General features: G+C 39.5%; 1 protein-coding gene across 5 annotated transcripts; it reads left to right on the top strand.

Annotated features, from left to right (window-relative positions):
- The first annotated feature begins 5,160 nt into the window (after positions 1–5,160).
- On the top strand, positions 5,161–16,667 carry UPP1 (uridine phosphorylase 1). 5 transcript variants are annotated; one of them, XM_013182069.3, is made up of 8 exons: positions 5,161–5,383; positions 7,594–7,658; positions 10,229–10,346; positions 10,839–10,997; positions 12,056–12,170; positions 12,699–12,908; positions 14,380–14,526; positions 15,989–16,667. In XM_013182069.3, exons 2-8 carry the CDS (start codon positions 7,606–7,608, stop codon positions 16,126–16,128), a joined length of 942 nt encoding a protein of 313 aa, XP_013037523.2. In that variant the 5' UTR covers positions 5,161–5,383; positions 7,594–7,605; the 3' UTR covers positions 16,129–16,667. The 5 variants fall into 5 exon arrangements, with proteins under 5 accessions (XP_013037523.2, XP_047932384.2, XP_013037524.2 ...); XM_048076427.2 differs by lacking the exon at positions 5,161–5,383 and adding an exon at positions 5,436–5,646; XM_013182070.3 differs by lacking the exon at positions 5,161–5,383 and adding an exon at positions 6,395–6,413.
- The last annotated feature ends 782 nt before the right edge of the window (positions 16,668–17,449 follow it).

Genomic DNA, 17,449 nt, shown 5'->3' on the forward strand with positions numbered 1-17,449 from the left:
AGAATACTTCAGTAGGGATGTTCCAAGATCATCTGGTCCAAGTGCCTGACCTCTTCAGGGCTAACCAAAAGTTAAATCATCCTGTTGAGTGCATTGTACAAATGTATCTTGAACACTGATAGGCATGGGGCATCAACCACCTCTCTGGATGGTCCAGTGTTTGACCACACTCATGGTAAACACACTTTTTCCTCCTGTCCAATCTGACCCTCCCCTGGCACAACTTTGTGTTGTTCTTGCTCATCCTGTTACTGGTGACCAAGGAGAAGAAACCAGCACCTTTCCAAACGTAAGAAAGCTTAAGTTGCATCATCAAGCTGTATCTGAAAGGGGTAAAAAAAAAAAAAAAGAAATACTATCTTAAGACAGTTTTCACTTAAAAATTATTTTGTGGATTATGTTCAGGCAACTTAAAATATTCAATTTTAGCATGAAAGCAGAGTTTCTGATGAAATATAATTTTGTAGGCTACAGTACCAGGGGATGTCAAAGCTGGAACTTAAGGTATTAAAATCTGACCAATAGAAAGACCCACCAGTCATTAGGGGGGGGAAACACTATGGAAAAGCCAGTGTGAAGAACTTGTGTATGTATAGCGAGCAAATTGTTAATACCAGTGGAACTTCAGCTATAAAATTTTATACAAATGCAGTAATCATCAGTAGCTGCTTCATGTTCTGAGAAAAATAAGTACCATTTCATGTCTTTTCAGAATTGTGCTGTTATATGAATATGCCTTCTCTGGGAATTCAGCTACCTATTCAATACAGTGTTTGGAAAAGGTTATAATTTTCATTTGAATATCCTTAAAAAAACGTAATAGAGCTGAGCTTCTTGATCCTGTGAATGGTAAACTGTAACATTAAACGAAGTCTTTGTAGCATACTTAAATGTTACAAACTATCAGTGGTAGTACTACTTTTCAGTCCCACTTTGATATTCTGACTCCTGTTATTGTACGAGAACCTTCTTTTACAAGCACGGCTTGTGGTTAACTGATTAAAAATAAAAAATATAAAAAAAAATAAAAATATAAAAGAAAGGGGAAGAGAGAGATGATGATGATGAAACTCTGGTGTGAAGTTGCATAGCAGCAAGGTAGCCAAACCTTTTCTAAGACTAATTAGTTGAGTAAGAGGTTTTATTTGTTCTTAAACATACATTAAAGTAATTTCAATTTTATTTTTTGTAGATTTTTTTTGTAAGGTACTTAATACAAATTTACTTTAAAAGTTAGAGACAGTAATGTTACGAAAAAATAACTGCATGGACTTCTAAAAGTATTCACAAATTTGTAGATTGCCTGTTCACATAGACTTAAATGTGCTTGCTGCACCAAAGTTCTCAAAATCTGTTCCATAAAATAAGAATGCCTGTGTGGGTGTTCAGTGCTGACCCGAAGAGGAGAATTCTAATTGTTATTTTCTGTCTCCTTTTGTTGTTAGGATCTTGTTGTGGTTTAACCCATCAGGCAGCTAAGCACCACACGGCTGCTCACTCATCCCCGCTCACCCCACACCAGTGGGATGGGGGAGAGAATTGGAAAAAAAGGGAAAAACTCATTAGTTGAGATAAAAACAGTTTAAAAGGACAGAAAACGAAAGGCTAATAATAATGATAAAAGAATACAGAAAGCAAGTGATGCACAATGCAACTGCTCACCCCCTGCTGAACAATGCCCAGCCTGTTCCTGAGCAGCAGCCGCCCCCACACCCCGCCATCCCGCCTCAGTTTTATTGTTCCTCATGATGCCACATGGTTTGGGATAACCCTTGGGCCAGCTGTCCCCTCCCAGCTCCTGCTGCACCCCCAGCCCCCTCTGGCAGGGCAGCACGAGGAGCTGGGAAGTCCTTGTGTGAGCACTGCTCTGTGACAACTAAACCATCAGTGTATTATCACCATTATTCTCATCCTAAATCCAAAACACAGCACCATGCCAGCTACCAGGAAGAAAATTAGCTCTGTCACAGATGAAACCAGAACAGATCTGTACAAAGTTTCCTAAAGTACTTTTATTAGTTTGTATAGTTTGATATGTAAATCTTCCTTGCTTTTGAATGTTTTTCCTCTATAGTGGAGTTTTTGTCCAGAACTGTCTATTTTTTAGGCAACGGATTGAGGCAGAGAGAACTGAGATCCTGTTCTGGTCACTCAGCACTGTTCAATTGCTTTACTAGAGTTGTGTTTTTAGAAATATTTATAGCGGTGGTTTTAAGTTTAAAAGTGTATGCCATATCCCACTTTAAAAATCGTCTTTTTTTACTTCAGTCACTGTTAGCTACTTACCGCATGACATTCCTTAAATTCTCAAAAGTTTGTTTTATGTGCCATTAACGTATACTCAGCTTTCCTTAGTCAAGCCAAGGAAACATTTGCTCTGCGCTGTTGGCCAACCGAGTCTTCATAGATCACAGTTTGAGTACCATGAGTTAAAATATTAACAACCTGAAGTGCTTTTTCAGACTAAGATTTCTCCTTATAAGAGCAAGTGGTGAACCCTGGAACTTGTGTTTGTACCTTCAGAATAATGGAGAGCTGCAGCAGCAGCAAAAGTTATCAGCTCTTCAACGGATGTCAAATCAAAGTAGCGTAACAAATCAGAAAGTTCCCAATGAATTCAAGTATGGAAAGGTTTTGTTTAAGTCCACCTTATTATGTTATTTTATTTGTTTCTGAGTCAATGCAGTCATGAAATTGGCTAAGTTTTCAAATCCATCATCAGTTCCGTTTAAAAGCATCGGAAGTTGCTGAGTCTGGAAGGGTTTTCAGAGAGCGGCAGAAGTAAAAAGCTGGGCACTTGCTCACAAAAATCTAGCCTTACTTGTTTTAAATGCTAGAATGTTATTTAGCTGTATTGTGCTCCATCTCTGAGCTGAATGTCTTTAATAGTAAGTGACATAATTTCATTTTTTTGGAATACTGATCGCTTTGCAAGCCCAAAGATAAAACAAAAGTGCAGTTATATTATGATTTACATCCAAGTATACTGAATAAGTGAATACTTTTAAAAGAGAATTCCAGATGCAGATTTAAAAATAATTTGGCAGTTTAGATACATAAAGAATAAATTTCCTTTTACATGCAACTGCTTAACTGGAGGAACATCTAATGGCTGTTTCCATTTTAATGTGACTGAATACATACTTTATTCTCATTACTGCCGTCTTTTTAGATTAGACTTAAATATAAACATTTCCAAAGATCAGGGTTATATATGCATTAATTTTCTTTGTGTAGCACTGCAAACAAAAATTGAATTGGTCCATGCATCTTAAGCATCTAAAATATCATTGACTTCAGCATATCTATTTCTTAAATCCTCATAACTGCAATGAAGGTGCAGATTTCAGTAGCAAAAGATGTAGAATTAATCCTGTTTTTTTTTTTTTTTTTTTTTTTTCCTCCATAAAAAGTACCCAGTCCAGTATTATGATTTTGCAGTTCTTTGCATATTAATTTCAGAGTGTAGCTACATATCATGCAATAGCCTGTAGCAAATAAACAAACACTTAGAGAAACAGAAGTTCAATACCGGCACTTTTTTCTCCTCCTATTAATAGTTTTAATGGCACTAAATATCTGGAATAACAGAACCACCAAAGTGCAGTAGGTGACAGTCTGAAAAACTGTGCTGAATTACTGATTATAAAAATGCTCTGTGGTGAGCAGGAAAGAGTAGTCTTTTGATTATGAAAGGACAGCTTTCCTTTCCATAGATGCAAGTTTTCATCCCTGCACTATAAAAATCTGAAAAGTGGGCCCAGTTACAGTTTTTGTAATCTGTTTTGCCATAATCCTATTATGTAGGGGTGTATTTTTCATGCTTCTAAAATAACACTTATGGACATATTTTGTACTTTCATCTTTCCTCAAAAAAAAAAAAAAAGAAAAAAAAAAAAAAAAGAAAAAAAAAAAAAAGAAAAAAAAAGAGAGAGAGAGAATGGGAAGCCAAAAATTACAAAAACAGGAAGCTTAAAACCAATTTAAATTTTAAATAACATTTTCAGGAGGTGACCGAGAGCAAAGGTTACTTCAGTAAGCAGTTACTAAATTCAGAGAGATACATTATTTATTGAACTTTTCAGACAAGGCATCTATGGTAACCTGATTGTTCTTTATTTACAAAAGGAGTAATTTACATTGATTATTCTCTTGCATAGTTGAATGACAAACCTTTTGAAAGCCAAAGCAGATTTTTCAATGGACCCTGAGACAAAGGAGGTAACACTGCTATTTAAAGGAAAACTTCCCTCCGTAGAATTAAGATAGATTTCTCAGGTGCTTATTTTGGGTCGTAAACTACCATAACTTTCAGGCTTTGACAAGTAATCAAGGAACATAAAACAGGAAGATGCATGGGGATACTGTGCTTCTATTTTACCTATTAGAGATTTGAACAGGTGCCAATCTGAACAGGTGCCAGATTTTTCTTAGTTTGTTGAGCAATTATTTTAGTACACCTCCACCTGATGGCTAGAAACACATCTGTATGTAGGGGATTTCTCTCTCTTTTTTTCCCATACAAAGTATTTTGGTACGAGTTACGAAATTAAGAGGTTTGACTCTAAGTGTCCCAGGACATGATGTTGTGATAAATACACCATGGCAATGTCTTGTGCCCAATGTATTTGCCCCCAGATGTACGGAAGAATCTCCCAAGAACTACCTACTATGACAAACTACAGTGTACTTGTGGTAGGAAAAGTGTTTTTAAAAATTGTTTTAGGATTCTGGACTTAATGTGTTTGGTTATGGTGAGAGAAATGTTAATTTCGTGCTTACAGAGTCCTTTATGGTTATTTTGCGTGCTTGTTTTTGGTTTAGATTTCTTTTCAATTGACAGAAAAGGATAATACTTTAATCCCTTTAAACTTGTTTCAGTTTCTGTCTTGAATCAGTTGTGCTAGACTAAGTATATCTTCTACTGAAGAACTCATATTTGGCCTGCACCTCTCTTAATAGATTACACATCAAGTCTCTGATTTTTGAGATGGACCTATGAAAGCATTAGCCAAGATTAGAGTATTTTCAGTCCCTCTTTCTCGGTTCCTTACAACTCGTTTCAAACTTGCGGGATTGCAGCTCTGCCGATAGCTTTTATGTCAAGTATTACATCATTATCACTAGGTGGTGCAATGGCCAGCTGACTCAGGTTCTGCTTCCACGGAAATGTTTCAAAACCACACAGCGGGCTTCGCTTTGACACCGGACTTCCACCCAGCGTGCTGCCCCGGGTTTTACACGCTTGGTAGGCAGGCGGTGGGCGGCTGGTTGAGCAGAGGAACGTCCGCAGGGATCGCTGCCGGGAGGTGAAGTCCCAGCGGTGAGCAGCGGCACCCGGCTGCGTCCCTTCCTCGCCGGCACTCCTCAACAAGAAGCTGAGGTACTTGGCAGAAGAGAGACAGCCCTTCTCGCCGAGAAGGAGGGCCGTAAACGGAGAAGGAAGGCTGTAAAGCGCCGCTCTCCGCGGCCCGCCGCCTCACACCTGTGAGGGCGCCTCCCGCCGTGAGGGGCCCTTGGGGTCCCTCAGCGCCGCCCCGAGCCGGCGCTCGGGGAGTTAACGGCGGCGGGGCGGCGCCTGGGGCCGGCGGGAGGCCGCTCGGCAGCGGCCGGGGGAGCCGCGGGGCTCGGCGCGGTTCCCGGCAGGTGAGAGCCGCCGGGCGGTGGCGGTGAGGTGAGGGAGGGAGGGAGGGAGGCGGGCGGCCATTTCGGGCAGCCCCCGGTCCCCGCCGAGTCGCAGCGGAGGTCGGCGGGAGGCGCCCCCAGCCGCCTGTAGCGCCGGGGGACGGGGGGACGGACAGACGGGGGACGGACGGGGGGACGGACGGACGGACGGACAGGGGGACAGCTGTCGGGGCGTGTGGCGGTCCTTCGGAACCGAACGGGAGATCCGCCTTGGAGATGCTGCTCGTTCGGGTTCTCCTGAAAACACGCAAACAATAAACAAAACACTGGCTACTGCACGGCCTTAAAACATCTATCAGAGGATTCACATGGATGTCGAGTTAGGCCTCGCCCTGTCTCAGGCTGCACGTTGCTGTCAGCCCGTTGCTCTCGAGCATCAGCGTTGAGGCAGCCGAGGGAGGCAGCCGAAACTTTGGGCACAGCGCTCGCCGTTTCTCCGTGCGTTTCGGCAGGGTGAGGGCGTTGCTGATACTGCTCAAAATCAGGCGGCGGGTGAAGAGCATCCTCTTCATCCTCAGCCGCTCGCCAGCTGGGCACATGGGGATCGCCTTGCTCCTTCACCCCGTCTCCCGGCCCCGTGCTGATACACCTCGGGGTGGCACAGCCCAAGAGCAGCTCTGCATCTCTCCCACAGCACACGCAGCACCTCGCCGCACCGCCGTAGCGGTACCCAAAGCAGCTGACACCTGTCGCGCAGCCCTAAGGACGTGCAGTTGTTTCTAAACGTGGTATTTACGCTTTACATCCCTTTGCACAGATTTTGATACGCACTCAGTGCATCTAGTAAATGCGAAGCTTAACTTCCCTCAATAAAATTCATTTTAGATGAAGAAAATAATCATCCTTTCCAAATTCGAATACATTTCCTTTATTCAGTGGCTTTTAACATGCCATCCTCATCTCATCTTTTTTTTTTGTTCTTCAGTTCTTTCAAAATTCATCTGTTTGTAATCCTGTTGCAAAACCGGTTGCTTTCTGTTTCCTTACAGTGTCATCCCTGGGTCTTTAAGAGTTGAAAACTTGTCTCTGGTAGCTACGTGCTGTCAGGCTCTTTGTAAGGGAGGGTAGAGCAAAACTTTGTGATTCAAGACTTCCTGTAAGGGCATTTCCAGAAAGAAAGAACTTCTGCACGTAGCCTTACTCACTTCTGAAAATAATAACAAATGAATCATCCCGTAATTACGTCTGTCATCGTATTGGTACCAAAGCCCCAGCGATACATTTGTCTATTCAAATGCAGAAAGGAGCTTGATTTTATTTATTTTTTAATAGGTTAGGGTAATGGATTAGAAAAAAAGAAGATATTTAAGATGGATGATGGACTAGAGTGCTGGACCTTCTGGGACTCATATTTGGTTTAGTCGTCTTCACCCTGAGGCTGGGCCAGATAGAAATGCTCTTATGATCAGTAGGAGGAGTTTGACAAAGAGAATATAATGAGTAAGATGTTTCCTGGAACTCAGGTTTCAGGCGTATGACAGTTAGAGATGAGCTGTGGAGACCTTCTGGAGGCAGAGGTAAAAGGGGACTAAATCTGGTTCAGCCGTTGCTGACCATAAGGGAGGTATAGAAGGAAGAGGACTGCCTACTTAGCTTTGAGACTTGCCTCTCTCTGGCCCATAAGCCAGGTGTTGCTTACACTGGAGAGCAGAAGTCGTGGTGAGGTGGGGATTATGTTAGAAGGTGGTTAGTTTTGGTGTCAGTGCTTTGGAAGTGGTGCTGCTCAGTCATAGGAATGGCGGATGTTCATTTTGCTAGAGTTAGAGAAGCTGTAGTGTGGCTGAATTGTTTTTTGGTTTTAATGTTTATGAGTGTGTCATCTCTGTAGAAGGTTTCTATCACTGTTATTGATGCTAGCTCCATAGTTGGGACTATTCTGATGCATTTTTTTTTTTAATGTAATTCTAGGTTGAAGCATACATGGCTCCTGGGATCTCAAATGAGAAGAAAAATGAAAATGAACAGTCGTCAAAGTAAGATTCAGATATTAATCGTCTTGTCCAAGTTCACACTTACTTTCTTCCTCAAACTGTAAAATTCATTACACAGGCATTTAAGATAAAGTATATGACACAAATATTGATTATAAGATCAAGTATCTACACAGTGCTTTTCTGGATCGCCTTTTTCATTTATCATGGCAGTGAATTTTTCCAAGCATAGGTGATGCTTTTATTATTTTTAACACATTGAAATGTTGACTTTGGTTGCTGCCTATAGCTAGACCTGCCTGCTTGAAGAGTTTGAACAAAAATTTCAATCTGTTTGTCTCATCCTTACTTTCAACTTCTTTTAGTAAAATCATATGCGCATGTTTAGTTCACAGATATTCATGTTCTGTTTAAACCCCCAGTAGTTACATTCGCTTTACAGCAGTGTGAGGGAATAAATTGTCTGTTCCATTGAGTTACAGCCCAAGATTTTTATCAGGCAAACTTTGCCTCTACTGTAAATCCTGGGCATTGGTCCCATGTACAGATAGTAATATGCTTACTTTTATTGCTCGTTTTACCTCAGGGTCCAAGTCTGCAATTAGATTTGGATGGACAGATAACAAATGCAAGCTAGTAACAGTGTGCAACTACAGTGAGACCGTGGGTTGAAGAGCGTTGCTGGTTGGATATGAGATGAAAAAGGTAAAATATAGACACAGCTGAGGAAGGAAGCTCTATTTAGGCCAGGCGTGAAGACAGTAGTGTTGGCACATACCACTTGACTTTCACAGTACTTTTAACAGAGGCCTCGCCTTTTTCCAGTTTATTTCCTGGAGAGAAGCTTTTATTGCTGGTATTCTCATAAAGAAGGAAATATTTTTTGCTTGTCTGAGAACAAATTGCAAAGTAATTTCAAGTCATAAAAAAAAAGCCATTTCAGTAAACACCATCACAGGCAGCTATTTCATCTGCATTAGTGACCCATTAGGTATGGGAGGAGAGTCTCACAAAGCCTAACTAACAGGAATTACTCAGAGAGGGCAGCCTGGGAATTCTGCTCATGTGAGCTGGCAATCTCCTGGGCTGTCTGCTCCTTGCTGAAGCGCAGTAACCTACTCTTTATTTCTCCCAGAGTTTATTACTTTCTTGAAGAAAAGGATGAGCTGGGTGGAAGGAGAGGAGAGGAACCACCCACTTTGTTAGGCTGCTCTTTTGTTTGCTGAAGGCAGTAGTTGGTGCTGGGCAGAGACAAACAGGGTGGATCAGGATGTATTGCGTTGACTGTAGTGGCTGCTGCTGAGTAGTTAGTGATGTTAGAGAGTTTCAAGAACAAAAATGATTTAACTTTGGGATTGTAACTATTTTCTTTGCTCTTTGAGGAACAATTCAGTGAACTCGGTATGGGTAGTTAGGAGAGTTTAGACTTCTGAAGGTAACCAGTATGTCCTGCACAGGATTGGTACATAAAGATATAGGACCTGCAGGAAAGCACAGCCCTTCTGAGAAGAATTAGAAGACAGACACGATAACCTAAAACATCTAAAATAACACTAACGCCTATGTTTAGTCTCCAGAGTTGTTCCTGCAAAGTCATTTTTGTTTTTGCATAAACTCCAGGCAAACTCTTTCGTTTGTCTCCTCTGACAGCAGTCTGAATTTGCTGAGCTGTGCTGTGACTGCAGTGAGCGTTCATTAAGCTATTAAGTCATCTTCTTGTGTCTGGAAGATACTTAGTTCTTGATTCTTGATCTCTCAAAAACTGCTTTGAAGTATTGGTCGGTATTTTATTTTAGTCTGTTATTATTGACTAGTCTTTCCTACTTATTTCCACTGAACTTGAAACATCAAGCACAGAAGGAAGATGTTTTATGAATCATTTAGCTTGCTTAGTCCACTTCCAAATTTTCCATGAAGGCAATTCCCATATGCTAAATAGTTCAGTTTTTCCTCATTGCTTTGGCATTTCCTGATTCTTCAAAAAGATTTTTTTTTTAAGGTGTATCACTTCCTTAGAAGAAGCAACTTAAAAGGAAGTGAATTCTTTTTGCATTTTCCTCTCTTTCCCTTTTTCTTGCACTATTTTTCTCTTACATGTTTTTTCTTTGCTTCAGATTACCATTTGCTTCTTTCCTGTCCTATTTCCGCTCCTCTATATTCTTGCTGATTTCAGGATGTTGATTCTTTCCTCCTGGCTGGATGACAGAGTTACAGTGAGCCAAATTGCCAGACATTCTCTTTGGGCCTGTCTATAAAGCCCAAAACTTCCCACCCTTCTCAAGTGGCTAGGAAGATCACTCAAAACACAAAGGTCCGAGTTTGCTTTTCAACTTTGTTGTAGACTGCTGATGTGGTAAGGTGGGCTATGGAATATTCCCTGGTCCTGTTCCCATTGCTCTGCTCACCATAATGCCATGCACTTGTTTACAGCTTTAATACTGTTCAAGGTAAAGGTTGCACTGTTGTAAATGCTTCCGTGTGATAGGATAGTGCAGACATGCTTAGGTGTAGGATTTCCCAACTTTTACTGCTTGAATTTGCAAAATTAGGATCTATTCAGTGTAGGTTTTTGTATATATTCTATATGTTTCAAAATGCTGCTGTCCTGACAGAGGGAATGCGATCCATCTTTGCAACCCTCACCTGGAGAAAATGAAAGAAGACATCCTGTACCATTTTGCTCTTGGGACTGGTACCCATGATTTTCCTGCGTTGTTCGGAGATGTAAAGGTAAGAAGCTGCATTTCATTCAGCAAGCCTAAGGCTTTTCTGCAGAAGGTAGAATACAGCGGTCTTCAAAATAAGATTAAACAAGGCAGTGTATCACCAATTGAGGAAGGAGTGGACAGGGGATAAGACTTGCAGGTTTTTGCTACTATCAGTATCAATTGGGGATAATAGTTTCTGACTGTCTCTTTTCATATAGTGAAAAGACAAATGCTGTAGTCTCTATTCAGGTAGAATTCCTTTTGGAGGCTTTGAAGTCAATATCTGTATTTTACTAGTTTAAACAGGATGAAGCCTTTGGATGGTGTATGGAAATATAAATATATATTAATAATTTTTCTTAATGGCCTTTTAGAATAATTATGAGAAGAACCACATCTGTGAATAGCTTTGTGTTAACTTAAGGTGTTTGCATACTTATGTTTATCTTTGCATGTTCTTTGATAACCTGAATCATACAAGTAATTTTGTTTTGTTGAATTCCATCCACACCAGTTCGTATGTGTTGGAGGAAGTCCTTCACGGATGAAAGCTTTTATTGCCTACATAGCTGAAGAACTGGGACTTGGGAGCCAAGGTGGTGACTATCCTAACATCTGTGCGGGAACTGACCGTTATGCAATGTACAAAGTGGGACCTGTTTTGTCAGTCAGTGTAAGTGACCATTCAAAACATAGAATTGGAATGTAAAAGTGTCCATATATCTCACATACATCAGATAGTGGCCATAATTCAGTGATGTGGTTCAAAGTAGAAAATATGAATGCATATTTCTTTTAAACACTTAATAGAGTCAGGTTTTAAAGGGTTTTCAGCCATGTTCAAAATAGTCCCATTGGCTAATTAAGATTTCCTTTTTAGCCCTTTCTTGTAAAAGGGCAGGTTTCCAAAACCTTGATTCCTTTCTTGTCTATTTTTCCCCTGCATACCCCTGAGGTGTTGCAGGGACAGCCTTATAAATGTTTTGAGCAGACTGACTATGGTCTTATCCCTACTCTTTATCCTGTATAATGGGAAAAAAAAAAGATCTCTTGATGTATGTGGGGCATTGAAAAAAAATGGCTGTATCCCATTCATATCTAAATACCTACAGTGGCATTTTCAAATGTGTTCCCATAGCTTAAGAGTAGCATTCCATGGGACTTGTGCTGCCAACTCATTTTAAAACTCGTACCTTTAATTTGTAGATAAATTACACACTTGAATCGCAACAACATAACTGTAGTATCACTCTGCACACTTCCTTTTGACATTATCATACATGTTGAGGTGGACTTATATTTGCTGAACTTTGTGACTAAATAGTAACAATTGTGTTTTGAAAACCTTTAGCTTAACTAGTCACTAGTATTTCAGGTTGGTAAAAAATCAGAGTGGGGTTTTCCTTGTGTTTAAGAAAAGTTCTGTGATGAAGTACATTTGAAAACTTAGGAAAGGACACTGATTGTAATTTTGAGAATGTAAATAGGTTGTGATTCAGGATTTTTTAGAAATATTGAACTTCATCCATAGTCTGCAAATTCAGCGTGAGTCCTTCTATTTGCTGTTCAGAGTTTCTTTAGTAGGCCCATAAGGTTAGGGTTTTTGCCAGAGTGAGTTAAGAGACATTTGGAAGAACGTATCAAGAGGGAGATATCGTCTAACTTCTTCTTCCGTATATATTTTGCATTGTCTATGTGAATGTCGAACATGAATTTCTGCTTTCATTTCAGCACGGTATGGGCATTCCTTCTATTTCAATCATGTTGCACGAGCTGATCAAACTGTTGTATCATGCCAAGTGTTCCAACATAACCCTTATTCGCATTGGCACCTCGGGTGGAATAGGTATTTCCCCTCTTGATTTCTTTTTTTCTTCAAACCAATGAATGTCTGTAGGGGAGTAGAGTGTCTTTTGAAAGTAAGTGATTGGTGGTAAAAACAGTTGTCTGCAGGAGACTGAATACATTTAATCATGTATCTTTTCTTTTATTTCCTGTTCCTAATTGTCCTTCCATATAAAACAATGAATCATTTTGCTTCTATAATTTTGCAAGAAAAGGTAGTATCAGCTTCTCTGGAAAGACAAAATGTACGGAAGGGATCTGACGGAGTGAGAAGGACATTCCTGCCCTTTATGAAATAAGAGATAAGAAAGAATATATGAGGAAAAATTCAAAATTTTATTCTTTCAAAAACATTTGCAATAATAAACTGAAGCAGTTAGGCATGCACGAAGAAAATCCCTTAGTGAATTCAGGGGCAAAACTGCCACCTTTAAAAGAAGCAGGATAGGGTCAAGATGTATGTTTTTAGGTCTGTGGAAACTAAGCATTAACTACATTATGCAACTGTATCTGTTTCTTTTTACTGCAGGTCTGGAGCCAGGCTCAGTGGTTATCACTAGGCAGTCTGTAGATGCCACCTTCAAACCTCAGTTTGAACAGGTTGTTCTGGGAAAAACCATAATTCGCAGCACAAATCTAGATGAAGAGCTAGCTAAAGAGCTGATGCAGTGCAGTAAAGAAATCAATGAATTCAATACAGTCATTGGAAACACTATGTGCACTTTGGATTTCTATGAAGGTAAGGCTAGCAACAGGCCAACAGAAGTATATTGGTAAGCAGCAACAGATCCTTACCAAACTGTTTTAACATTAAGGTTCCCGTCCAATGAAAATACCACATCCCACACTTTGAGCTGTCCTGTCAACTATCATTAACCTAGGTTTTAATATACTTTAAATCAAGCACTGTGCTTAGCAATTTGCTGTATCAAACTTTTAATTTTGTGGGGAATTATTCTACCCACCTCAAACAGGTCCTGTGAAATGCCTATAGTCCACTATACGCTTTTCATGTACTTGTCAGTTAGGTATGTCCGTCACAAAATTTCAGTAATTTACTGAGTTACCAAGAGTACAAGAGGAGTCTTTTGTATCTGTTTTGTTTTGTTTCTCAACTGGCTCAATATCTAAAGATTTTTTTTTTGTTGTTTTTTGTTTTCTTTTTCCTAAAAGAAACGTTGGAGCTTGTTTCCCATGCACAACTGAAGACAGTATTTAGCTGAGTTGTGTCAGTGTTGCTACACAGGAGAGGCAAACCTCCAAGGCTTACTTAGGGTTAGTGTATAGACATTCAGTTGCTTTTCTGGTCTCCCAGATCTGTTAATAAAAATCTTCCGAATCTTGCAAGAACGGATTGTAGACTGCACCTCATACTGCTTGCTCTAGCAGTTACTGGCAACGTGAGGTGACTAAAGGTTCAATGTGCAGGGGAACACATGCTGTTGCTAGTCTACAAGATGGGTCAGAAGAAGACAATATCAGTTTGTGTATCTCCTCAGACACGAATTACAGGGCCAAGCAACACTTAAAAAAAAAAAAAAGCATCAGGAATGTTTTCAGTACATAAGCAAGAACTGAAAAAAAGCTCAGGGACATGAGTTTAGGAATACACCTCCTGAAAACAAAAAGATACTGAGTAAATCACTGTGTCATACTGCACGTAAGGTGTTACCATTTTATCTGTAGGCATTAGTCTTAATTTGAACAAACTAATTTTCTCAAAGAGTGGTGTTAGTATTCACTATTTAGCTTAAGAGACTCCTCACCTCTTACCTTTTTAAGGTACTATCAGAAAGGCATTTTGAGGCCTGGCAGTTTTTCTAGGCAATGATTAAACATGCAGGAAAAAATGCAGCACTTCTATACAGCTTAAAGGAGATGTAGTTTGTTGCAGAGTTCTGACACATGTCCCACATGGGAGAAACTACTTGTTACATTTTCCTGTTTATGAATTTGAGGGTTTAAGATGGAGAAGACCAATTAAGTTATCATGAGTCACATTATAAAAAATTCAAGTAATACATAGAAACTCTAGAAATAGCAAAGAATCACTTTGTCTTATTTCTCTTGCATGTGAAAAAAATATTAGTAGTAAATAGTAGTAAAACCTGGACACTGTATAGGGGAAACTGCAGTAATTGGGTATTTTAGAAACTGAATTTTTTCTGTGACGTCCTCCATCTGAAAATTTCTACAAAATGGCTTTGCAGGACAGGGCAGGTTGGACGGTGCAATCTGCTTATATAATGAGGAAGAGAAGCTGCGATATTTGAAAGCGGCTTATGATTCTGGTGTCAGAAACATTGAGATGGAATCTTCTGTCTTTGCTGCAATGTGCAATCTGAGTGGTGTCAGAGGTAAGCTAACCTGAATTTGCTTTATTCAAGCTAGAGGATTTTTTCTGCAGTGCTGGCAATTTCTGGCAAAATCTGTGCATGTGGCTTTAATAGACCTTCTGCATGAAACATCTCTGGTTATAGTTCTGTTACTGTAACTGCTTGATTTGTGTCATATGTATTCAAAACTTATGCAAACTGCTTCTCAAATTTCTTGTATAGTTTAGGCCTGGTCATTTGTTATTCCAGCCCTCGGCAAGCACATAAATCATAAAAGTACCTAATTACCCTATAGGACTACTTTGTTTTATTCATTTAGTTCTTCAAGTTTGCTGGAAGCGACTGGTTAATTTAATCAAGCAGCTGATTCTCATATAAGTAAAATTTTAATCACTTTCTATACATTCATATCAAATTGAAAACTGATGTATTTCGTGCAGACTTATAGCTGTAATTCTTAAACAGTTAAAGATCTTTGAAAGCATCATGAATAAACCATTCCTAATTATAAAATGAGATTTTAATATTTTCCACAAGCTAATTTTCAGTACATTTTAGTGAAAAAACACCAATTAAAATGATGCAATACAGCATCTGCCCACTTACCATGTTAACTGTAGTCTCTCACTTTCTTTGGCAGAGAGTCTGCTAATTTAAAACATCTATGTTTCTCAAACTGCCTTAGGCACAAGGAGGAGGAGATTAACAAAAACAAGGAAAAAGGCCAATACTTACATTGAACGCCTTCTGTTCTAACTGACATGAGAGTGATTAAAAATCTAGCCCATTAGTAAGCCATTAGGTATCAGTAAGCCATTAGGTAGCATGCTCCTTTTTGCTGTCTCTACTTTGTAGGTTTGCAGTGTGTGATACTGTTCATGCTCTGCAAACTGTCACCAGCAGAAGCCCAGGTACAGAAGAACAATGGTAGAGATCAGCTTGAGTGAAGGGAGGGATTTGGTGCTCTGATTATCAAAAAGTAGCAGGTTAGCCTGAGATGATCCACAAGATCCTCATCTATTTTCCAGGCTCCCACAAACGCTGAAGCAGCTTATCTGCTGGCTCCTGGATTTACAGTGCAGGAATTCGAGTTAGGGGTAAGGTAGATGACAGTGGGCGGCAAATGTCTGCTAGAACAGACAGTTCTCTGATCAGTTCCTACCAGTCAATCCCTGGATAGTTATGAAATATAATTCCTATCCAGAAAAACATGAGTTGTGATATGAGTATCTGGAGATACCTAAGAGCTCTTGCTCTGCTAATCTATTGATCAGTTGTCTTAAACTGTTTGTAACTTTTTTTTTTTTTATGCCATCCATAGCATGTTAGTCCTGTAGTGTTTTATGGTACTGCACACTGTTTTCTCGTGTTTGTTTTCTATCACATGTTCTCATCTCATAGCTGTTTGTTCAAATGTTTATCATTTTGGACTGTTGAAGTGCCAGAATGTCATTCCTAACTAATACTGTCTTTTCATTTCTAGCTGCTGTAGTGTGTGTTACTCTTCTGAATCGTCTTGAAGGGGATCAGATTAGCAGCTCACATGACGTACTTGTGGAGTACCAGCAGAGACCGCAAAAATTAGTGGGATATTTCATTAAGAAAAGTCTTGGGAAAGTATGAAATGTCCATCTTTGGTTTTTAGAAGCAGCAGGCTTTTACACAGCTGAAGTTATGGTCACAACTTCTGTGCATTAAAGGTCTTTTGCCTCAGAATAGCTTACAGCATTCCATGTGTCTGTGGAAGTTAATCACTTATCTCAGTGTGCTTTGGAAACTGAATGTGCTGAATGGACTTCAGTTAAGATTAATTTAGTTTTGTGTTGCTGGGATTTAAGACTCGCTTTTCTGTGAATTGGAAAGTGGATCTGTTGTGAAGGACAAGCTTGCCGTAATGTATGAAAAAGCTTTATTTATCCCTGCTGCTGAAGAAAAAGTAAGAAGAAAATCAAATGTTTCTTGCAAAGTACTTGCAAACCACCAAATTAAAATTAACTTCAGAATTCTAATCCTTTCACATTGTATTTAAAATAATATATATATAATTGTCTTTGTTGCTTTACTTTGTAAAGAAAACTTAGAGTGAATGCAGTTTATTTTTTCCAGACTTTGACAAATAAACAGTATTATTTTCATATATTAAAATTTCATGAAATTGCAAAGTGTGAGACTAAATTTCCTCAGCATTAAGGACTTGATGCTTAGCTGTTGAACATCTCTACTTCAGAGATCCTGAATTAGCTCAATAATTAACCCAAGAAGTTCATTCATGTCCCATTTTAACTATGCCATTGAATCAGCATCCAGGAAACACACTAGTAATATTGCATTGAAGAACTTGAAATCTTTTGCTGAATCATGGTCCCTGCTGACTGAAGAGGAACCAAAGGCATTCAGGAGATGCACAGCATCTTCACAGGACTGCATGATGATAGTTCATTTTCTTCCTCACATTTTTTTCCTTTTTGAATTGGTTTTCATCTCCACACCTTCAGGACGTAGCGTTCACTCTTGCAATGGTTTCCAGGTCTTCAGAAAAAAGGGAGAGTACTTATTGACTGTACGTGCTATCAAAACCATTTCTGCAAAGTTTTCTGTGCTCATTGGCCTAGCAGTTGTTTTTTATTCTTATTTTTAAATCGTGGTCATTGCTGCTTTGTGGTTAGAGTATAAATATGTGGTCAACTAAAGAAAAATGCATTTATCTCTCTCTACTGCAATGGATAGGACAGCTGTAGTAGTAATCATTGGTTAAAAGACTGAATAAACTCTCAGAAGAGCTGTTCCTGATCCAGCTAATGTAGATTTTCTTTCTGATGGCAGTAGTCTGTAACGCTCTCTGAACAAGCATGAGAGTTAGATCTGAGAGGGAGTGATGTGGTAGTAGGCACCGACATCACCAAGAAGTGACAGAAACTGGAAGAATTTGATGAATGTATTAAAA

Source organism: Anser cygnoides, chromosome 2, assembly GCF_040182565.1.
Source record: "Anser cygnoides isolate HZ-2024a breed goose chromosome 2, Taihu_goose_T2T_genome, whole genome shotgun sequence".
NCBI lineage: Eukaryota > Metazoa > Chordata > Aves > Anseriformes > Anatidae > Anser > Anser cygnoides.